Source organism: Humulus lupulus, chromosome 2 (genome assembly GCF_963169125.1).
Source record: "Humulus lupulus chromosome 2, drHumLupu1.1, whole genome shotgun sequence".
Lineage (NCBI taxonomy): Eukaryota > Viridiplantae > Streptophyta > Magnoliopsida > Rosales > Cannabaceae > Humulus > Humulus lupulus.
In genome coordinates this window covers 184,923,517-184,949,109 of record NC_084794.1, presented here as the reverse complement: position 1 = coordinate 184,949,109, position 25,593 = coordinate 184,923,517, and the positions used below count along the sequence as shown (strand labels likewise).

At 33.0% G+C, this 25,593-nt stretch overlaps 1 protein-coding gene across 1 annotated transcript; it reads right to left on the bottom strand.

Annotated features, from left to right (window-relative positions):
* Positions 1–1,748: 1,748 nt before the first annotated feature.
* LOC133814995 (uncharacterized) lies at positions 1,749–6,474 on the bottom strand. Its single transcript, XM_062247894.1, has 5 exons — positions 6,196–6,474; positions 5,181–6,093; positions 4,761–5,097; positions 3,016–4,677; positions 1,749–2,973 (listed from the first exon to the last, which is right to left on the bottom strand). The coding sequence occupies exons 1-5, from the start codon at positions 6,472–6,474 to the stop codon at positions 1,749–1,751; spliced, it is 4,416 nt and encodes a 1,471-aa protein (XP_062103878.1).
* Positions 6,475–25,593: the final 19,119 nt, after the last annotated feature.

Sequence of the window (25,593 nt, the reverse complement as noted above, 5' to 3'; positions counted from 1 at the left end):
TATATCTATTAATAAATGAACTAAAAGAAAGTCTAGATAATCAGTTTAATAATTTATCACATAACATAGTAAATGCTTTTAACGAACACCATATACAGCTATTAAATGAAGAATTTAACATTAGCTATAAGTTTATATCTGGACAAATAACTTTATTAGAAAGTATTAAAAGTGACATGTTCAAAAATAGAAATCAGACACTCATAAATATTACTGATTATTAGGTATTTTCAAGCCTAGAATAGTTGACCTTTGATATATATAACATATTCATCTACTATATTTATTATAACAATATATTATACATTTATTATACAATATTTATTATAGCCTACAATATTTGACATTTGATACTATATAATATTACTTCTTATCAATAATTATTGTATAGTCATAGTTATTTATTATAATTGAGATAATAATTACAACAATATTATGTACCATAGTTATTATACTATACAACAAACTACAAAAATATAGATCTTCTTATTTGGTACAATGGTCTCAATTATTTGGAAATTTTATTTTATTATTTATTATTTAGCCTACAATAGTTGATTTCTGGTACCATAAAACTTATTTACTATACTACAAATTTACAATTTTCAAGCTTACAATTTTTAAAAAGAAAAGAACTAGTAAATACTTGAGACGATATATTTTATCAATAAATCAACTATTTCTTAATGTTGAAGGCGATATTTGTCTTAAGTTAAAAGCGTTTACTATAATATAGTTACTGTTTAAAAAGAAAAGAAGTCCAGTTTTTATTAATTTTAAGAATCAATAAAATTAATTCATGTCTGATTGTCTTTTCAAGGCCGAGTTCTATTGAAAAACATTTTGGTTTTAACTCTCATTTTGGTAACACACTAGTACTCATATCTCAGATGGGACAAATTTTGAGTACTACTACTATTCACTTGATTGACTTTTTATTACCTATTGAACCTAATACTAGTTTGGTTACTAGTATTAAGATAGGTTACCATCAATCGTGAATCTCTTGAGGGAGTCTAAGTCCCACCCCTTGAGATGTAGAAATGATTCCATTTGAGCCATTCCAAAATATATCATATTTTGGCACACACATGTGTCCAATTTTGTGACTCTCAATAATATGTTACAAGGTGTGACAAATCACAATTGTGTGACAAATCACATTTTGTCACATTATTTAATCTAACATTATATTATATGAAATAATATAGCATTCCTCTGCTATATTAAATAATCACTTTTTGTAACACTTATTTAATCAATCAAACATTATATTAAAATATAGTATTCCCCCACTTGATTAAATAATCACTCTCTATAGAAAACATTTGCATTGGTGCATAAAGTAAAATGTCTTTCGATTTGAATTTTACCTTAGTGTAATTATCACAAAGATTGTTGAAATTTTGGTTCCCAAAGCATTGAATCACTATCCATTGATAACAAACCGGTGATAACACACACACTTTTTCTTTGTTCACTTGAGACCTCAATGTCTCGCTTTGGCACCGTTAATGGTCATGTGCACATTCCATTCATAAACTTTCTTGAGAATGACTCATAATTCTCATGAGAGGCAGCACCACCCCTAAGTCTATATAGGTAGAATTCTTACAGTATTTTTTTTTTTTTTTGATCAAGAAGAAGAAAATACTTCATTAATCAACCACCAAACTACAAAACAACAAGAGCCGAAACAAGAGGATCAACACAGAGAGCCTCCAGACCCAGAAACAAAACAAAACTCACTAATTACATGTTAGTCTATGTATAAAGTTCCTTTCTACTCTAGACATTTTCCTGTTTTGAATAACAAATAATCTGCAGATCACTATACTCTTGATGTCAACAGCAATAGAAGACGCAGACTTAGAGCAGCCTTCAAAAACACACCCGTTTCTGTTCAGCCAAATACAATAACAAGTGGCTGCACAAACCGCAATGCTGATGAGTCTAATAATACCTGAAGCTTTCAGCGAGAGCCAAGATAACCAACCAACAAACTCTAACGGCCACCCTCTAAAACCCAACCAGCTGAACACTAACTCCACCACTTTTCTAGACAGAGAGCAATGAAAAAATAAATGCTGATGCGATTCAGGAAGATCACCACAAACCGGACAGAGCATGGAATCAAGAACTAAATGAAACTTACTCAGATTGTCCTTAGTTAGCAAATGAGTATGCACAACCTGCCATAACATAAACCTATGCTTAGGAAGATTGAGGCTACTCCAAATATCTCTGTGGTAACTGAACTGGGACTGAGGCAGAGAGCTGTTGTATAGAATAGAAGCACCAAATTTACCCGAATAGCCTGCTTGCAAAATCTCAGCTAAGGAAAATTTATGCCTCAATCGACATAGTTTTCGCCAATACCAGCTTGTGTCTAACCTTAACTCATAAGACCAAAATGGTACCCCCTTAAGGTATATAGCATTCACCCATTTGACCCATAAAAGATCTCTTTTCTCGGAAATGGCCCACACATATTTAGCTAAGATAGCTTGATTCCACTTGGACCCTTCTTTGAACCCAAGACCTCCAAAAGCTTTAGGAAGACACACTTTCTCCCAAGAGGCCATATTAATTTTGCTTCTATTCCCATTTAAACCCCAAAGAAAGCCTCTACAAAGTTTCTCAATCTCTTTAGAAACACTTTGAGGAAGGATGAAAGTACTCATCCAATAATTTCGAAGGCCAAGTAAGATTGAGTGAATTAATTGCACTTTATCAGCAAACGATAAATGTCTACTACCCCAAGAATGCAGTCTCATTTTGATTTTTTTGATGATAATTCCACAGTCCTCAGCTTTCCATTTAGTAGGTCTTAATGGCACCCCTATATACTTTAGAGGGAATTCACCTTCAGCCAAACCAAGTTCCCTAATGATCTCCTCTTTCTCCCTAGGAGCAACCCCTCCGAAAAAAACTTGAGACTTATTGATATTGATTTGAAGCCCAGTAGTATTACTGAATTCATTCAAAACCTCATTAAGAACTCCAATAGACTACTTGGACCCTTTACTAAGAAGAATCAAATCATCCGCAAAGCATAAGTTTATTAGCTTCAAACTTTTGCAAAGAGGATGGTAACGAAATTGGGAACCGTGAGCAGCATGAAGAAGCCTTCTCGTAAGATAATCCATAATCAAAACAAAAATCAACGGTGATAGAGGATCACCTTGTCGGAGGCCCTTTGCCCCATGAAAACCACCTTGAATTCTACCATTCATAAGGAGAGAATAGGTAGAGCTTCTAATACAAGTCATCACTAGTTGAACAAATCTACTGGGCAAATTTAAAGCATTGAGAAGGTCTTCAATAAAATTCCAATCCACTATGTCATAGGCCTTACTAATATCTAGCTTGATAGTGCAACGAGGTGAAGTATTTTTCCTCCTATAGTTCTTCAATATATCTTGGAGAATCATCACATTATGAGCAATAGATCTCCCTTGGACAAAAGCTCCTTGATTTTGGTCAACCAAAGTTGGGAGAACCGTTGCAAGTCTAGAACATAGCAACTTAGATATGCATTTGTAGATTGTTGAACAACACGCGATTGGTCTGTAATCACCTGCTTTAGCTGGGTTCTCTTGCTTAGGGATGAGGGATATCAAAGTATTATGAAACTCTTGGGGCATAAGACCTGTTACAAAAAATTCAGACACAGCCGCACAAACTTCTCCCCCTACTACAGACCACATTTCCTTGAAGAAACCAGACCCAAAACCATCAGGCCCTGGCGATTTGGTATCAGGGATACTGAACATAGCTCTCTTGATTTCCTTATAAGAAAACGGCTTCAGCAAACCTATCTGATCATCTAATGAAAGCTTATTGCCCTGATCCAAACAGTTCATGTGTAAGCTGGTCCTCACTGTACTACTGCTGCCCATATAGCTATGAAAATGATTGATAAAGTGTTGAACCACTTCAGGGAAATTATCAATTATTTTAGCTTGATCTGTCATAAAGGAAGAAATTCTGTTCTCCATTTTCCTCTTTTTCAGACACGCATGAAAATAAGAGGTATTAGAATCACCTTTTTTCAACCAAGAAATTTTGCTCCTTTGCTTAAGAAAATTATGATACATTTTATCTTGAGCATCAAAATTAGCTGCTGCAATTGATTCTTGCTCCTGAAGTTGCAGGTCTCTCGGGTGGGATTGGGCCTGTAACTTGGCTTCACTATATCTAGCCTTAGCTTCCTGATAAGTCTTCCCAATGTCCCCAATCACTTCATGGTTAAACTTCTTGAGACAGTGCTTCACTCTCATCATCTTTAAGAAAATCCCTTTGAGACCTCTACTAGCCAACGACTTCTTCCAATTTTGCTCCACTAACCTCTTAAAATCAGAGTGATTAGCCCAGAAATTGAAATATCGAAAAGGTTTAATACCAATAGCCTCTGTTATCTTAGCCGAAACCACACAAGAACAATGATGAGAAATACTTTCCCAACAAAATCTAGCATCCGTATTAGGAAAGTGATCATGCCACTCCTCATTGACAAAAACGTGATCTATCTTGGAATAGATACGATTAGAACCAGCCTGATTGTTAGTCCAAGTATAGACCGAACCATGACTTTTTAGAGCCCCAATATGAGCCTGAGAATACCATTGGTTAGAGTCATTCAATTCACTCTGAGTAACGGGATTTCCTCCATTCCTATCATCAATATTAAACACTGAGTTAAAGTCCCCAAGAATGGGACAGGAAACTTCAGAATAGACAGATTATGCCATAGCAACTTTCTATTTTCAATGGTGTTAAAACCATAGACGAAGGTAAGACAAAAAGTAGCAGTTTGTCCAGTCAATTTGACAACACAGTGAACATGTTGAGGAGACTCAGCAATAACTATGACTCTAACAAAAACCTTTCTCCAAATAATCAATAACCTGCCCTCCACAGTAGCACTGCTAAAAAAATCCCAATCAGCAAATTTTTTATCCATCAACTCCTGAACTTTATTCCCTTTCAACTTGGTTTCTAACAAACCCCCTACTCCAATTTTATTAACCTTGCAAAACTCCACGACTGAATCCTGCTTATCCTTATTATTCAGACCTCTAACATTCCAGCTTCCTATATTGCAACAATCCATGATTAAGTAGAAACTAAATCTGGTCCCTTGATTTCTCCACATTCGGTCATTTCTGCCTCATTACCCTTCTCTTCCTGTAAAATATTGAATTTATTCACTGACCTAGTCCCAACAGTTTGGTCATTAGCAACTTTAGAACTTAGATCTATCTCCTTCATTCGAAAACCAACAGCCCTTTTAGGAGTCTTCCAAACAACACTCTGCTGATTGTGATCAACTGGTTTACCTGACCCAGATGGTTCCATTTGAGAAGCAGGACACGAAACAGGAGGGATCTGAATAAGGACCTCTGGTTTAGAGACTGGAGCCTTCTTCTCTTCATACCTCTCTTTCTTCTCACTATTCCCCTTCCTACAGTCTGCCATTATATGACCATAACCCAAACATTGTTTACATTTCACCGGTAGCCATTCATAGTCAATCCCCTGTTCCACCAGCTGACCATTTTCATTGAGGAATTGAATTACTCTTGGTGGTGTATCCATGATGTCCATTTCAACTAAGACCCGAGCAAATTGTATTCTGGTGCGATCCCTAGTATGTTGATCCACCATAATTGGCTTCCCAACTGTACTGACCAAAGCACTGAGACAATTATTCCCCCAGTATTGCAGACCTAAATCATGAAGCCTAATCCATAACGGAACTGAACGGATTAACTTCACCGCATTTAGATCAGCAGACCACGGTCTAACAATTACCGGTTTTCTATCAAACTGAAGAACACCATTCTCTAAAACAAGATCCCTAGTCACCTCATCATTAAATTTCACCATCGTTAAGCCCATGGTCATACGAGCAATTTGCGCAATCCCAAGGTGGCCCCAAATACGTTTGATATAACCCTCAAACACCGCCATAGGTGGGTTCGCTCCTAGGACCATGCATATTACCGCAGAACTCCAGTTCGCAGCTTGAAATTTCACCTCCTCCGGATCTACTTGTGCTATCTTAATCCCATTCTTAAGCAAAGGTTCCTGATAAGTAAGATGAGGTTCTCGAACAAACCTGTTATCCTTCGCAAAAGCGCTCCAATGCTTTTGTGCTGAGTCCAGAAGCGTCTCCTAACCCAAATTAACATCCAATTCTTCTTCCACTTCCTTGGCCCAATCCCTACTCTGCCGTCGATCAAGAATCGGAATCGAAAGGCTCTCAGATTCACCATCTGTTACCACTTCTGTTATTGAAGCTACCTGTACTGTTGGCCCATCTGTTATCGTATCTATTATCAAATTTAACCCATCCGTAGAATGCTCATCACCAATTGCTTCTTTCCTCTCAGAAACTTGACCACCATTGGAATCATGCTCAGACGATCGAGGCGCCAACTTCCGGACCACTCGTTTCTTCTTCGCCATGGAAGAGAGAAAAAAAAGGCCGAAAGTTTAATAATAATATTCTTATTATTCTTACAGTATTTTATTATCCTAAAATACTTGTCTTTTCAAGACTGAGTTCTACTGAAAAATCTTTTTGGTTTTAACCCTCATTTTGGTAACACACTAGTACTCATATCTCAGAAGGGAAAAAATTTAAGTACTACTACTATTCACTTGATTGACTTGTTATTATCTATTGAACATAATACTAGTTTGGTTACTAGTATTAAGATAGGTTACCACCAATCGTGAATCTCTTGAGGGAGTCTAAGTCCCACCCCTTGAGATGTAGAAATGATTCCATTTGAGTCATTTCTTGTCTTATGTATGCATACTTTAACACTCATTAGTTTATTCAAAATTTGTTGCTAGCCATAGTTTGATTAAAATAGTTACCCATTTAAAATAATGAGTTTGACCATAGTCAACACCCCCACTATTTTATACTTCAATATCCATGATAAATATTTGAATATTAATTCTAGAAACCTATTTGTTTCTAAAATTCTCCTTTATGTTTTAAATTGATTCCTTCTTGAATCAAAATATTACAAAACAATAACTTTAGACACCAAGCATGTCTAGATTTGTCCATTCTATACTCATATAGTCAATGTGATTTAGAATGTGGAATTACAAATCACCTATTTGATAGGATGACCAAATTAATCAATTATTATCAACAAAATAAATTGATTAACTTTGGAGCATCACCCCCACATTTCTCGCATAGTGATAATATAATATCACTTTAAAATAGAAATATCTTAATTTATATTAATTTCTTTTATCCTCCGAGATAAAACTAGACTTATATTTCTCAAAGTTCATCATGAGTCCTCTAAGCCATATGATAAACTCTCAATAGATTAAGATAAAAACCTCAATGTTTATCTTGATTTATTTACTTGCTAAAGCAAGACACACTTCTTTAAAAGGAACTTTCACTTAGTTTCTTTCTTTTATGTATTTCACAAAATAAAAATGTGAACACAAATGTAATGTGAGAATTTCTCAAACAAATAATCACATTATGGAATAATAGGTCTACACACTTACCTATTATTTTAACAAGTTCATTTTGAAACTTTGTTAATATCTCGCACAAATGTCTCATAGCAAAATAAAGAATTATCATAGAATAATACATTAATTTTATTGATAGCTTTCAAGAGTACAAGCATTATTACATGAAAATAACCATTTCCCAACAAGGCACATAAACATGGTAATCATGCTAGGATCTCTTCTTCCTTTTCTATAGCATTTACCTCATTCTCATGTGGGTCCTTTCAGTACCTACATACTATAGCATAGTGCCCGGATTTTCCACAAACAAATCACATCTTTGAATTGTCCATGATCTTTCTTTGGACCTAAAGGGTTCCCACTACCCTTTTTGTTATTTTTGCCCTTGGGATGCTTGTGTGAAACCGCATTGGCCTTGGAAGTCACATCTTTAGAATCATTCACACCCTTGTCTCTTATTCTCGATTCCTCTTCAATTCTAATGTGTTTTTGGATCTCTTCCAAAGTGTAATCTTCATTCTTATGGAGGATTATTTTCCTATAGCTCCTCCAAGTTGGTGGTAATTTTGTCACTATTGCACCAACTTGAAAGACCTCGGGAAGCTCAATCTTGAGAACTTTCAACTTGTTCACAATCACTTGTAACTCATGAATTTGAGGTAAAAAAGTTTTCCCAGCAATGAAAGAAAATTCAAAATATTGAGAAATTAAGAACTTTCTTGTACCTTCTTCCTCGGCCTTGTACTTACTCTCCAAGGCATCCCATATCTCCTTCGCAGATTTGGTATTTGTATAGAGGTTATATAGCCTATCGGATAGGGCATTAAGGATATGACCTCTACAAAGAAGGTTGTCCTCTTCTCTCTTCCTTCTTTTCTCCACAACCTCTGGAGTGTCTTTGTCGGATGGCTCGGCTAAAGGCGCCAAGGATGACTCAAGGATGTAGGCTATCTAGAGTGTTGTCGAAAGGAATTTCACCTTGTCTTTCCACCTAGTGAAATTGGATCCATCAAACCTATCCAACCTCACTAGGTCTTGGTTCATGATCTTTATGGTCTCACCTTCCATTGAAACAAAAAGGGATAAGCTTTTGATTGTTAGAGATACTTGTGTTGTCTCAATGGAAAATAAGAAATACTATTACAACTCTATGAAAAAATACAATAAACAAGGTAATTGATTAAATAAGATTACAACCCAATAATCAAAATACAAGTAAATGTAGAAAAAAAAGAGGAAGAATAAAATTATAAGAACTACAACTCTAAAACAAATGATACAAATAAATATGTAAATAGAAAATAGAAGAAGATAAGACAAAAGCAATAGTAGAAAAAATAACAAGAATAAAAAAGTAAAATACTCTCACTCACACAACCAAAGTGAAGAGCATTGGGGATCACCAATTTGAATAAGGTTTACAACATTTGCCCAAAAGCTTATATCCCCCTATCTCAAGCACTAAGAGATTCTCATAATATTGGAAATAGCTCTCTGGAATAATCAAGTCTTTTGATGTATTCTTAGCCAAGTGCTCTAGTGGATAGAAATAGAGTTGTCTTACAAGTGAGCATTAGGCTTCTATTTATAGTGTTTTGAGATACCCTTTGAATTTCAAATTCCACCAACCCCCATGGATGTTACCAATGTTTAATTGGATTTTATGGAATTAAAATGGAGATTTGGGAGTTACTTGGGATGTTAGAACCGTTCAAATTGAAAAAAACTGAAAAAACAAATTGACTATCAGCCTCACTGGTCGCGGCCAGGGAAAGTCAATGGTCGCGGCCACATTCCACTACAAAAAAACTTGATATTTAGTCACAACTTTTATGTGACAACTAAAAAATACTTGTCACTAAATATACTTATAGTCATAATTTCTGACAAATTATTCTTTAGTCACAACAAATTATTATGGCAATAATTAAAAATTTTAAATCTATAATTTTTAAAAGTTCACAACTTTTTTTTTTTTTTTTATAAGAAAAGAAATATATTCCACCAAAATCAAACCAATTTACAAACTAACAGTTCCGGAAATAACAAAACAATTCAACTACAGCAATTGAATAAAGGCAGCCAAACTCTTCTCTCCAGCCTTAAGCTTAGAACTCCTAAGATCAAGTAATTTGGCTTTAATCCCCAAGAGAATCATATAGCTCAGTTTCGGAACAGTACAAGAGTAAGCCTCAAATATACACCAATTCTTGTTAGACCAAATATAATACACTAAGGTAGCAAGAACAGCAGCACTAAACTTTTGCATAATGCCCTTAGGTCTTCCTTCCATCCATTTCTGCCAATTTGAATAAGAAGGAGGCCAAATCTGATGCCCCAACCAGGTCTGGACTTGAACAAGCACCTACTGAGAAAAAGGACACCTGAAGAATAGATGCTCATGTGATTCCTTGTCTATTTCACAGACAGGACAGAGGCAAGACTCAAGAGGGATATGGCATTTAAGCAGGTTTTCTCGAGTGAGAAGGTAACCTAGAACCGCTTGCCAGAGAATAAACCTATGCTTCGGAATAGAAAGCTTACACCAAACCACCTTGTCAAAGTGAACCTTCTCTTTGTGCACCAGATGCATATAAAGACTAGTCAGATTCAATTTCTCTTTGGACACCGCAGCCTGTAACACATCAGGAGAGAAATGATCCCTCAGCTTAATAAGATTCCTCCAGTACCAGCTCACATCAGATTGCAATTTATAAGACCAAAAACTCTGCCCTTTGAGATAAACATTAGCTACCCATTTGACCTAAAGAGAATCCTGTTTAGATGAAACAGCCCAGATATACTTAGCCATCAGTACAATATTCCACTTATAACCTTCTTTAAATCCAATCCCACCCAAGCTTTTGGGTAAACACACCTGATCCCAGGATGAAAGATGCACTTTGCTTCGGTTACCTTTAGCTCCCCAGAGAAAATTCATGCACAATCTATCAATGTCCTGAATAATTATTTGAGGGAGTAAAAAAATACTCATCCAATAAGTCTGAATACCCAACAAAACAGAATGAATGAGTTGAGATCTCCCAGCAAACGAGAGATGTCTACTAGACCACGAATGTAATCTGTTTTGAACTTTTTTAAGAATTAGACCACAATCCTCAGTCCTCCATTTAGTTGGTCTAAGATAAAGACCCAGATATTTCAGAGGAAAATAACCTTCTTCAATCTCCAAGCTAGCTAAGATTTTTCACCTTTCCTCCAATTGAACTCCACCAAAATAAATGTGAGACTTAGAGAAATTCATATCAAGACCAGAAATTTGACTAAAGCTACGGAAACCATCAAACAGAATCTGAACTGAAAAATAAGTACCTTTGCAAAAGAGCAAGAGGTCATTCGCAAAACAAAGATTGACAAGCTTCAAATGTTTGCAAAGAGGATGAAATCTGAACTCCTTTTGCTGGGAAGCTAGCAATAGTAACCGAGTAAGATACTCCATGATCAATACAAAGAGAAGAGGAGATATTGGGTCTCCTTCACGCAGCCCTTTCATCCCACTAAATGCTCCATGAAGTCTGCCGTTCAAAAGTAAAGAGTAAGAAGCTCCTTTCAAACAGACCATGATCCAACTTATGAATCTACTAGGAAAACAATAAGCATTAAGAAGATCCTCCAAGAAATACCAATCAACTGAATCATATGCTTTGCTAAGATCTATCTTAACCAAACATCTATTTGATATATTATTCCTAGAATAACCTTTGAGAATGTCTTGAAGGATGAATATATTATGGGCCAACGATCTATGTTTAATAAAAGCACCTTGATTCTGGTGGGTAAGATAGGGCAGAACAGTAGATAATCTCACACATAACATCTTCGAAATACACTTGTATAAAGTATTACAACAAGCTATTGGTCTGTAATCTATTGTTGTAGAGGGAGAATCAGTTTTTGGCACAAGAGCAATAATTGATCTGTTAAGGGATTTTGGCAACCTGCAAGAATCAAAAAATTCCAGAACAGCAGAGGCTATCTCATCCCCCAAATATTTCCACATATACATGAAAAAACCCGAACCAAACCCATCCGGACCAGGACTCTTAACAAAATGAATGCTAAACATGGCCTCTTTAACATCCTTCTTCGAAAAAGGTCTAATCAAACTGAGCTGCTGATCTATGCTTAAGATATTACCACCATTAATACCTTCCAGCTGAATCCTAGCAGTAGCAGAACTAGGACTGCCCAGAAACCCTTCAAAATGGCTAACAAAATGCTTGATCACATCCTCATAGCAATCAACTATATGTCCATGATCATTCACATAAGCAGTAATCTGATTAGAAGCAAATCTCTGTTTTAAAGTTGCATAAAAGAAAGCAGTGTTGTCATCTCCATATCTCAGCCAAGTTACTTTACTCCGTTGTCTAAGGAAGCTCTCATGCATTTTAGAACAGTGAGTAAACTCTGAACAAGCATCTTGCTCTGCTCTCTGGAGCTCTATAGACTGAGGCTGTTGTTGAAGCAAATATTGAGCTTGCTGATATTTTTCCTTGGCTGCTAAATATTTTCTAGGTATATCCCCGATTGTCCTCCTATTAAACTGAACCAAAACTGACTTTAATTTGTTCAATTTCTAACTAATTCCCATCAGATCATAACAGACTCCCTTAGTACACCAACTATTCAGGACAGTCTCTCTAAAATTCTCATGATTTGTCCACATGTTGAAGAATTTGAACGGTTTCAGACCTGAAATCTGACCAAGAACATGTTTAATAACACAATAACAGTGGTCTGAAATAACATCCCAGTTGAAATGAGCCTCTGAGTTAGGGAAAGCATCAGTCCAGGCTTCATTACTGAAAGCTCTATCCAATTTGGAAAAAATTCGAGACCCTTCCTTCTGTTTATTGGACCAAGTGAATTGAGCTCCAATTCTACGGATTTCAGACATCAAACAATATGCTCTCCAATTACACGCATCTTACTTTTCCATGTCAATTATAGAACAACCACCTATTCTATCATCAAAGTCAAAAATGGCATTAAAATCACCAACAACTAGCCAAGGTTGGACTGGCAAACTCAGTGATTCTAAGGCCTGCCAAAGCCTCTTCCTCTCCTCTAATTGGTTCCTACCATAGATTACTGTCAAGAAAAATGGTTTCAAGACTCCCATGATCTTCACAGTACAGTGAATGAACTGGTCTTCCACACCAATAATTGATATTTTGAACAGATCCTCTTTCCAAACCAGGAGAATTCTCCCCTCAACAATCGGGACAGAGTAAAATTTCCAATCCCTGAAAACAAAAGTCATCATATCCTCTATTTTAGAACCCCTAAGCTTTGACTCAAGAAACGCCCCCAACCCAATTTTATTGGACCTACAGAAATCATAAAGGGATTTCGGTTTATTCCTACTATTCAGACCTCTAACATTCCAGCAGAGCAGATTTCCTCCTTCCATTAGAGGTTTTTTTAGTGATTTTACCTTGTTTTAGACCTTCCAATTGTCCATCTTGTAAGACACTATATTGATTATTCTTACAAGGTTGGGATACCTCATTAACATGCTTAACACCACTCACTCTTTTGGAAGTCGTCCATATCTGGTCCTGAACTTCTGTAGTAGTGCTATTATCCTTCTCATCATCAACTGAAGATACCTTAGACATCTCAGGTTCTACTGAATTCAAGTCCAAATTATAGGAATGTGAAAGAATTTACATTGAGCTTTGGATTTATGGAAAGAAACAAAAATAGATGGGTACACTAATTTTGCTAGACTTATTATGAAAAAGTTTTGAGTTAAGGAAGAAATCAAGATGTTTGCCAAAATTGTTCTTTAAGGCCATATATGATATATATTGTATTAATTTAAATGTGTATGCATTTTTGTATGTACAAGAAAAGGAACTATTTGAAACATATATCTTGGAAGTTCTTACTAAATAATAATGAAAGTGGCAACAAAGAAAATTAGTATTGGATTACATTAGATATATGGAAACTGGATTGTATTTGATTAAGGTTTCTAAGACTTATCCATCATTGAATTGGATGGAATATAAGTAAAATGTAAGACCATATATTTTTTACTAATTAAATATATATATAACCCTGTCAAATAGGGAGCAATATGATGACATTAGTGGAATCCAATGAAGCTTGCAATGGAAATTGCCGAATTTCAATATGTTCTGGACTTTTTTATTCTGATCATATATCATGGAAACATTTGGGGCCATTAGCTAGAGTGATCACCAAGTTATTTATTCCTAGAACATGTGTGAAGTGAACAGCAAAAGCCAGTACTGGATTCAACTAAGCCATCATAGATATTGTTGCTTGACATACACTTCATTATTTTATTTATTTATATAATTCTCTATCAAACAAAAAAGCCAAAGAGAATATACACTAAAAGGACTAATATAATCACTTTCTGGGTAGATTTGAATTGAAACTATTCCTTAAATAATTTTGGGATTAGTGTTTCCTCTATTCTTGTATGTGATGCTTATCAATTCACTGATATATGTTTTTGTATTTGTATCTCTGTTTTTGTGACACATAGATCAATTTAAGAGCTTCTATATACCAAGATAGTGAGTTTTAGAATCATTGAGCATTGTTCTTACATATATGCACTCAACTCGTTAGAGTCTCTCAACGTAGGCATATCTCTATAATTTTACTTATTTGGGGATTGTTTTTCACAACAAGAAAAAATAGCTTTTACTTCGGTTTTTAAGCTGAATTTACTTCGGTTTTCGCTAAAATTCGCAACCGCAGTAGTTCGGAGCGAAGTAAAAAGTAGTTAAAAACTGAAGTGAAAAATAGGCTTTCTACTTCGGTTATTGTATAAAAAGCGAAGTAGAAAGTGGGGATTCTACTTCGGTTTTTACATAATAATCGAAGTATAATCCTCACTTTCTACTTCGGTTATTATGTAAAAGCCGAAGTAGAATCCTCACTTTCTACTTCGGTTTTTATATAATAACCGAAGTTGAAAGCCCCCCCCCCCCTAATAATTATTTCTAATTATATTTAAATGGTCCAATTCTATTTTTATATTTTTTTGTTTTTTGCCCTAATTTTTTTTAAATAGTCTAATTATATGAATTTATAGTTATATATATTTTTACAATTGGAATTTGTTTATTTTCATTTAATTTATAACAGAAATAAAAATCACAAAATTTATACACTTAGAATTAAAATTCTTATAAAATAAAATATTTATACATTCACATAATTGTTAAGTAGAATAACCTAATAATTCATATATACATTCACATAATTGTAATTAAGTAAAATAGTCTAAACATTTATATATACATTCACATAAAACTAAAGGTATGTATAAACAAAATATCCTTACTAATAAATTTAAGTCATCAGTCGGCTTAACTATTCTTGTTGGATTGACAAGATGTCCGCCCAACCCTTGGCGACAATTTGGCTACTAGTAACTTTGTCATTTAGTTCATTCTACGAAATAAACCAATGATAGATTAAATTAGTAACTTGTAACAATACTTAAAATTAAAATCCTACTTTGCTTTAAAACACTTACAACTCTTTCTTCAATTTTTTTGTCCAAATTATCTTTGACAAGAGTCTTCTTCGTTTCTCGCGCTCTTATCCAAATTTCATATCCCTCTACATCTTCCACTCCTAGTTCTTTTTTCTAGGACATCCAACATAATTGAAGTTTAATTATTAAATTTTCCTAAGTCTAACAAAATTTTGGCAGCATAACAACTGCATTTTAACATCTCCAAAAATTTAAAAACCTGTAAATAACACACAAAATATCTCGACATAGTGTACGAATTGAAAAGGAAAACAATTAATAAAATCTATAAAAAATTGGCAAAGTTTCCTTTGTTTTTGTAGCATATCCCAATTTTATAATTATATATAAATTCAACACAAACAAACACAAAATCAACATACATAATTCCATCCGTATATCACCGCCAACAACAAATTTCCCAGAACCTACTTCACTAAAGTAAAACATGCATGATTTAACTCTAATTTTATAAATAAATATTGATATTAATAAATAAAATTTAAAGATTACTCACCTCCAATATTGCTCTTGAAGTCACCCAAAATCAATACCAAATTGGCAACTAAATCAACAACCCTACTAAAAAGCTTAAACAAAAACAAATAAAAATCAATTACATAATTAATTAAACTAGTTACATAATCATCAAACAACATATCAAGCTAGCTAGTTATAGAAAATAAAAAACAAATGTCAATAATAATCCAAACATTTCAACTTCTAACATTGACAACAATATTACCTATTGAAGCTATGTTTAGAAATTTAAATAGCAAGTCACAATAATTTTTAAATTTTACTAATATATATATAATTAATAACATTATATAAAATAACAAAATAAATAAAAAAATATAACACAAATATACTAAAAAATAAGTATTAAATTCGGAATAATATAACAAAAAAATTAACACAAACAAAGTTTTAAGGTAACAAACCTTCTTTGATGCTCAAAATAACTTCTAAATCAATATTAGCAACTCTAAAACCTATATATAATAAACACATTATATCTATAAGAAAAAAAAATCTGAAAATAATATAGAAAATAAAAAAAAATCATACAGACAATGATTTAGTTATTCATACCTTTTTTGAAGCTCAAGAACACATTTTAATGTAAGAAAACTAGTCAAAGTCCAATAACAATACCCATTTTCGAACCCTAAAAATACTCACACCCAAAGTCTTTATTTTCTCCCTCAAAAATAAAAATAGAACTAATATTTCTATTTTTAAGTAAGAAAAAAGGTTTCAAATGGTAAAAAAAACATAAAAAAAATTATATTTAGTGAAACCCTCGTAGGGGTACAACAACAATGGAGGTTTTCTGGGTTTGGCGTTTGGGATTTTTGCTTCAAAGAGACGAATGAGGCGAGAGCTATATATTAAGGGTATTAAAACTCTTTTACTTCGGTTCTTATATAAAAACCGAAGTAGAAAGTACACTTTCTACTTCGGTTCTTATATAAGAACCGAAGTAAAAGCCTTCAGGGCCGCGTTTGGTTTGCTCCACTTTTCACTTCGGTTTTTTCATAAAAACCGAAGTGAAAAGCCTCAATATAGTGTGCAAACCAAACATGGCCCTTGCTCATTTTCTATTTTAACTTCGTTTTTTTAAGAAACCGAAGTAATAGCATATTTTTATGTTCTACCATTCCCAAAAGCGAATTAGTTTGCTCCTGCAAGTTCTAAGTATTGAGTCTTGGTGCCTTCATAGCAGTTGTTTTCTTGGTATTTCATAAGAAAACAAGGCTTCTTAAATTTGTTAGTTTTCAACCAAGCCAGGTTCTCTTTTTAGGCAGATTCACATTTGTTGTGCAGTGTTCTGTTTCAAAAGTCTGTGCAATCAGAACTTTAAGGCTGTCAATTTGTTACTTCTTTGTATGTTGACCAGATTCCTGTACGTAAATGGAAGTTGTAGTAGTGGCTTCCCTCGTTCTAGTGTGGGTTTAGAAAAGTTACCTGTGACACCATTTCTTTGTTTATTTTACTTCCTTAAATAAATAAAGATGCTAGAAATGTTAGCTAAACTTAACTTTGAAAATTGTCATTGATAGACACATATATAATATTATATATTTTTGGGGCTGATACTTTTCTTTTTTGAGTAGTAGGGGCTTATATATTTTGTCCAAGTCTTTCTCTAAATTAGTTACACTAAAAGGCATTAAGCCCCAATCTTCTAACTCAACGATACGTCAATGATTCTCAATTTCTCATTCACATTAACATGTTTGCTGTTAGTTAATGTTAGTTAATAATGAGAGGACTTTGGCTTTCATTGATATTGTGTTTATACTCATTTGATAATGATTCATTGTTACTATTTGTATTCAGGTTTGAAATATTTGGTGTTGGACGTGTGTGATCCTTGCTTCAAGCAGCAAAGGAAAAGGTATGTTTATTACACAACATTTAATTTAATAATACATGAATGGATAAGAGCTGGATGGAAAATCGAAATAGACTAAGTCATGAGTATGAAAAATGAGTTAAATCATTTCTTGATTTTGCATTTTCACACAATGAATTGAATGATTTGATCTCTTGTCCTTGCGTGAAATACAATAATGACTTGTTTAAAACTAGGAAAGATGTTGAGGATGATTTGATTATACATGGAATTCAAAAGACCTATACCCGCTGGTTTATGCATGTGGAAGGGAAATTGACATGTAAGTAATGTAAATGAGGACATTAGTGAAGAATCCAATGAAGAATTAATGAATGATATTTTCGAGGCTCATTTTGGAGCTCCCAATATTAATAATTGGGTAGGTGTTGATTTTGATAGATATGAACACGAATGGCCTAATGATGAAGCATCTAAGTTTTTTGGATTATTAAGAGATGCCAACGAAAATTTATATCCAGAGTGCAAGAAATATTCGAGATTATCAGCCATTGTTAAGTTACTTCACTTGAAATGTCTTAACCATTGGAGTTACAAGTCATTTACCAAGTTGTAGGAGAATTTAAATGACATACTACTGAAAGGTCATACCTTGCCAAATAGTTATCATGAGGTAAAGAAGATGGTGCAAGATTTAGGACTTGGATACATAAAAATAGATGCATGTAATGATGATTGCATGTTGTACTGGAAAGATAATGAAAAAGAAGGAAAGTGTCTAACATGCGGACTATCAAGATGGAAGGTAGATGAAGAACACAAAAAAGGAAAAAAAAGTTCCTCATAAAAAATTACTGTACTTTCCTTTAACACCAAGGCAACAAAGGTTATACATGTCATTAAACACAGCTTCGGAATTGACATGGCATCATGATCGAAGAAGTAATGATGTGTTACTAAGGCATCCAGCAGGCTCTAAGGCATGAAAAGAGTTTGACATGATGCACGAAAGCTTTGCCAAAGAACCTCGTAATGTTAGACTTGGGTTAGGAAGTGATGGATTCAATCCATTTGGTAATATGAGCAGTAGTCATAGTACTTGGACAGTGGTTCTCGTTCCTTATAACTTACCTCTATGGATGTGTATGAAACAACCATATTTCATGTTTTCATTGCTAATACCTGGTCCTACTGCTCTAGGAAATAATATTGATGTATATTTTCTACCTTTAGTTGAGGAATTGAAAATGTTGTGGGATGTTGGTATTAATACATATGATGCATTTAGAAAATCAAATTGTAAGATGCATGTAGCTGTTTTATGAACTCTTAATGATTTTCCTGCTTATGGAAACTTATTTGGTTGGGTAAATCGAGGGAAGTTAGCTTGTCCTAGTTGTAATAAAGATACTCATTTTAGACGCTTAAAGTACAGTAATAAGGAGTGTTACATGGGACATCGTCGCTTTTTACCCATCAGACATAGATGCGTACTCAATATTGGTTGTTTGATGGCACCAATGAAAAGAATATTGCACCAAATCCTCTTTCGGGAAATGATGTGCTTGATCAATTACGCTATCTTCAATTTCTTCCATTTGGAAAACGATAACGAGAAGAATCTTTGCATCAAAATGGTTGGAAGAAGAAAAGTATTTTCTTTGAGTTACCTTATTGGAAAACCTTCTTGTTAAGAAACAATTTGGATGTTATGCATATTGAAAAGAATGTATGTGAAAATGTACTTAGGCCCTGTTTGGCATGGCTTTGGAAGAGCTTTTGAAGTCTTAAAGTTACTTTTAGATGTGTTTTGATGAAATATAGACATAACTTTTTGAATTTAGAAGAGCTTTTAAGAGAAGCAGTGACTCGCTAGCTTCTTCAGGAAGGACTTCTAAAAAAATACGGGAAGCTATATTCTTGTTTTAATGAATCTTTCATAATACCTATTTTACCCCTATTTTTTATAAAAGAAAAAATAAATTATATCTTTATCCTAAATTGTGAAGATAACAGTTATATAATACGATTTCTTTTTTCTTAAAATGTATTCTATCTAATTTTTCTAAAAAAATCTACGTACGATTTTTTTTAGTTTTTATTTTTCTTATTATTGTTTTATATATAGAATCTCTTTCTCTAACTACATTTAGATTTTTATATTTGAATATTTAATTTAAAATTTTAGATTTTTTGTTAATTACTTTTAGGATTTTATGATTTTTTATTTATTAATTCATATATGTATGCAATTAGATTTTTTTTCTTCAAAAGAACGATTAATTTTCAAATGAGTTTAGACATAACATATATTATTATTATAAACATATATTTATGGTTAAATTTGATATTTATTTTATCAGAGCTTTTATGCAGTATATACCAAATACTCTGAACAGCTCTTCAACAAAGAAAAAAGTTCTTTCAAAATATAAATCCAAACAGGAATTAGAAAGCTCAAACTTTTACTTCTCTTCTTCTTATGTCTAAAAGTAAAAGTAAAAGCTATGCCAAACAGGCCCAGTACATTAATGAATATTGAAGGAAAATCAAAAGATAATGTGAATGCTCGACTAGATCTCAAACACATGGGTATTAGAGAACCATTTCATCCAATACAAAAGGGCAACAAACTTGTGATTCCAACTGCTTGTTACACATTGTCATCTAATGAGAAAAAAATATTGTGCGAGTTTTTGAAGGAGATAAAGGTTCCTGATGGTTATGCGTCAAACATATCAAGATGTGTTAAATTGAATGAACATAAGATTATAGGACTTAAGAGCCACGATTGTCATGTCTTGTTGGAGCGTTTATTACCTATTGCGCTTCGTGGTTTATTAACAAAGGATGCAAGTGATGTTCTTATTCAGTTATGTACATTCTTCAAAGAAATTTGTTGTCGAGTGTTAAATATGGATGATCTCAACAGACTTGAATTAGAAATTCCATTGATACTATGTAAACTTGAAATGATATTCCCACCAGCTTTTTTTGATATAATGATTCACCTATGTGTTCACCTGCCTAGTGAAGCTAAAATAAGTGGTCCTGTGCAATATCGTTGGATGTATCCAATTGAACAGTATGTGTTTTTATAGTTTTTCTCTATGTTTTGTTTTATAGTTTTCCATTTTAGAAAAGAATATTTAGTCGTATATATGTTTTTGCAGGTTTATGCATACATTGAAAGAGTATGTTCGTAATAAGGCACAACCAGAAGGATCCATTGCAGAAGCATACTTGATTGATGAATGTCTTACATTTTGTTCAAGATATCTCCATGGTGTGGATACTAAGTTTAACCAAGTTGGAAGAAACTATGAGGGTGTGAATTTAAGGTGTAATAAGGGGAAACTATCCATCTTTAAAAATGCCGATTCTCCTATTAGAAAAGGTATAGACATGACATTTCTTGCATCAGATGATTGGCTCCAACTTCGTCTTTATGTATTGAAAATTTGTCAAGAAGTTCAACCTTTTTTCAAGTAAGTATACTTATTATGTTATTTCTATAGAAATTTTTATAGATATAAAGTGAGTGATGTATTTTTTGTCAAACAGGGACTTTAGAGAAGAACATGGGAGAAATGGAGATGAAAATATAGAGGCAATATTCAATAAAAAAAATTCCATAATGGTTTGAGAAAAGTTATGTCTTATATATCATATATTCTATATAAAAGTTAGATGTTATCATGTACAAGTACTAACATCAACTTATTATAACATAAATTAGGTGATGGAGTTGCGATCTATTGGGAAAGTTGATGACGAACTATTTTCACTAGCCCAAGGGCTTTCTCATATAGTTAATTCATATGATGGGTATCTCATTAATGGATTTAGATTTCACACCAAAAGGTATTCAAGTAGAATGACTACTCAAAATAGTGATGTTGTTGTGAGAGTAGAGCATAATAATGGTACTTGTGACTATTATGGTGTCTTAGTGGAGATAATTAAACTCTGTAACTATGGAGACTTGAATATTCCATTGTTTAAGTGTGATTGGTGGGATGTTGAAGTTGCTAAAGGAATTGCTACTGATAGACATGGGTTTGTGAGCATGAACACAAAACGATTATTGAAAACTCATGAACTGTTTGTATTGGCATGCCAATGTGAGCAAGTTTACTATGTAAGAGATCTCAAAGATTTAAAATGGTTAGTAGTTGTGAGAACAGAACCTAGAGACTTCTATAATATTCCAATTCAAGAATATGACAATAATGAGGATGAGGTATATGAAGATCTGGAGCCATACCAACAAAATGAATCATCGGTTCATGCGAGTTTTAATGTGCAAAACAGAGATGAGGGCACAGAAGTTATTTCATGGGAAAGAGATGATATTCCAGGACTTATGATTGATGATGCTATATTTCAAAGTATAGATGAATATGATGAAAAGAAGCTTCACAGTGATACAATGCTATATGATGAATGATTTTTGTTTTAATTTGTATCTGGTATCTTTTGTTAAGGTACGTGTATATATATATATATATATTTATGTTCTAACACATGCTTGTTCAAAATTATTATTTTACTTTAATATGTCATTATTATATTTACATTATATTATGATGGTCTGTATATTGCAGGAATCATGGTAAACAAAGCTAGAAGAAAGAATATACGTCAAGTTTTTCCAACAACAATTTCACATATAGAACAATCTATAGGAGATAGTATTACATTTACAGCAGCTTCACATAAAGACCAACAGAATCAAGTGGGGCAAAACAGTAGTAGCAGTATGAGTGAATAATTATTTAAACTTACTTTTTTTATTATATTAGGTAATTTATATTTAAATATTAGATCTATTTAAACTTTTATTGCTATTGTGAGTAACAGGTGGTGTTAAGAAGAAAGTGCACTCTAAAACTCGTAACCTCAAGGTGTTAGAAGAATACAGAAACAAAAAAGTGCCAGTTAAATTCAAGATGGGAAAACCAATAGAAAAAACTGCTCAATAATTCATCACTCAACTTGGAGTGCTCTTAAAAAACACTTCAAATGTTCCTCTAGATGTTCCTACTTGGGATTGTATTGAGAAATTAAAAAATGACAAAATATGGGAGCTTGTAAAGGTAAGTTTCAAAATTCAATTAATTTAAGCATTTTATTGCATTTAAAAATTTGTTTTTTTTCCATGTTTTTATAGGAAATATTTGAAGTAAAAGAGGAAGATAAGGAAGTTGTCATGGACTTATGTCGCGAGAGGTATCGGAATAGAAGATACAAGTTAAAAGCCAAATACTTTGATAATGAGATGACTCAAATTCGTCCAAAATCAATTCCTGAAGAACAATGGAAATGGCTTATTTCATATTGCTCTTATGAAGAATTTAAGGTATAAACTACTTTTTTTATATAGATAACTAATACTATTACTTGCTAACTGTTAAGTATTACTAATGCAGAAAATAAGTTCTAGAAATATAAAAAATCGATCTCATGTGGATATGGCACATACTTCCGGTTCCAAGAGTTACATGCAGATTAAAGTTGATGAGGTATGCATTATACTTGATTGAATTTTATGTCAAGTTGAAAATGTGCCTTAGCTGTAGCTTCATTCAAATAATTTGGTTTATGGGTTTTGGCTTTGAGTAGTTATTTTGCAGCGTTAATTGATGGACATGCATCCTAGAAAGCTTTATTTGTACCCACCCTATAATAGCTTTATCTGAGTAATTATTGTTTAAAAAACTCATTGTTGAAACAGATTCTCCTTTGTTTTTCTTCATTGTTACATATTTTTTGCCTCATTATCACCACCACCGCCGCCATATCTATCTATCTCTCTTTATTATTTCCTTCTTTACTACTACTATTCTCTCTCTCTCTCTCTCTCTCTCTCTCTCTCTCTCTCTCTCTCTCTCTCTCTCTCTCTCTCTCTCTCTCTCTCTCTCTCTCTCTCTCTCTTACAAGGTGTGTGAAGATGTAAATGGGCTTTGAAGAAAAATATGTGGTTAATATTGTTAATGATCTAATATAGCTACGAGATCTTAGGGCTCTCTAATAATATACATTGATTACATTTAATAGGTTGCTCATGTTAATTCTATAATCTTTTTGTGTTTTCTCAATGGTTGTATCCTTAGATCGTGTTTGACTTTGAGTTTTTTATTTTTATGACATTTTTACTGTGTCATTTCCATTAGTATGTTGTATTTTAAATGAGTTTCTAATTTGGTTTATGAGTTTCGAGTTTCGGTGTGTGAAGTTGTAAACTTTAGTTACTTCTGTTATGCTTATTTAGTACTTTTGTTGGCATTAAAATTCTGGATATGAAATGGCATAAAATTGATTATTATAAATATATATATATATTCATAAAGTAATAATTGTGATAATAGAAAAAATTGAAAGGTAAAGAGTTATTTGCTAGAGATTTTTTTGTTATAACCCACAAGAAAAAGGATGGATCTTGGGTTGATTTCACTTCAGAAAATATCATGGTATGAATATTATAATTATTTAATATTTATCTTGTATGATAACACATGATTGATAAAATTATGTGTTATTTAATCCCTTTCAGGCAAAATACGATGATGAAATTACTAGTGAACTCTCAAATGACAGATCCACCTCAATAAATGAAGATGAGATTTTCTCACAAGTTTTAGGATCAGAAAAACTTGCCCGTTTAGAACGATTTGGTTCAACTCGAAAGGCATCCAAGAAAAAAGAAATTGAGAGAATGAAAGAAGAGATGAAATCAGAAATGGAAGAAAGATTGAGTGAAGTAACTGCATATGAAATCAGAAATGGAAGAAAGATTGAGTGAAGTAACTGCATATTATGAAGCCAAGTGTGATGCCTTACATGCAAAGTGTGAGGCGATGCAAATGATGTTTGAAAAAGTTACGAGACAAATGAATTGCTCATCATCGCAATCGCACATTCACTCACCAAAGTCTTTTGAGAATGATATTGAGGACTTGTGCTAAACTAGTGGTAAGTTCAAAATAATTTTGAGGCAAAATGTAATATGAACTATTTTGTCTCTAAGTATAACAATATTAAGATGTTGCAGGTAAAGAAGAAGGGTGATGAAGATGAGAAGAAGCTCAAGAGAAGGATGACTAGTCCAATGGATTCTGTTTTCTTTTTATTAATGGGCTTTGATGTTTGTGTATTATTATCTTTTTTTGGTTCCCAATAAAATACATTATTTGTGATTGAACTCTCAGCTTGTTGGCTAGCTCTTCTAAGCTTGTTTGCTAGCTTTTCTCAGCTGGTCTCATACTTGATTTGGTTGTAATACTTTAGATATTAGTGGTATAACAATATGCTTAACTTTCCTGATGCTAATGAATGTGGCTACTTGCTATTATATTAAGGTTTTTTCTCTAGTTGTGTAAAAGATTGCATTGATTAGTCATCCTTTTATCTTTTTAACCATTTTAATAAAATATATTCATGAATTGTTTTTGTGAATAAAGGACTATTAGTGACAACAACAAATTATCACTAAAGAAGTATTAGTGATACATTTTTGTTGTCACTAAAGAAATATTAGTGATAATTATCATTAAAAATAAATGTGTTGTGGCTTAAAGAAAGTTGCCACTAATTGTGATGACTATTAGTTACAAATAATTGTTGTCACTAAAAGTGACTTTTAGTCACAACGATATTTTTAGTGTGGCTAAAACTTTTAGCCACAGACTTTTTAGTGATAACGTGGTGATAATATTTTTTAGTGACTAAAACTTTTAGTCACAACATTTTAAACTTGTAGTCACAACTTTTTTTGTGACTAAAAGTCAAGTTTTTTGTAGTGCTATTTTCAGCACAAAATGTCATTTTTCCAAAACGTTCCAAAACGTCCCAAATTCTTTCCCACATGATTTTGTAACCTCCAAACACCTAATGGAAGATAAAAACATGTCTCCAACAGCCATATTTCATAATGGCTTTGTAAAATCCAATCTCAAATGTGTAACATACAATCTACACATTATTGGGTAATATTTGAGAGTTACAAATTTGTAACTAATTTTGTAACTCCAAAATATGTCACATTTTGGCACACACATGTGTCCAATTTTGTAACTCTCAATAATATATTACAAAGTGTGACAAATTACATTTGTGTGTCAAATTATATTTTGTCACATTATTTAATCTAACATCA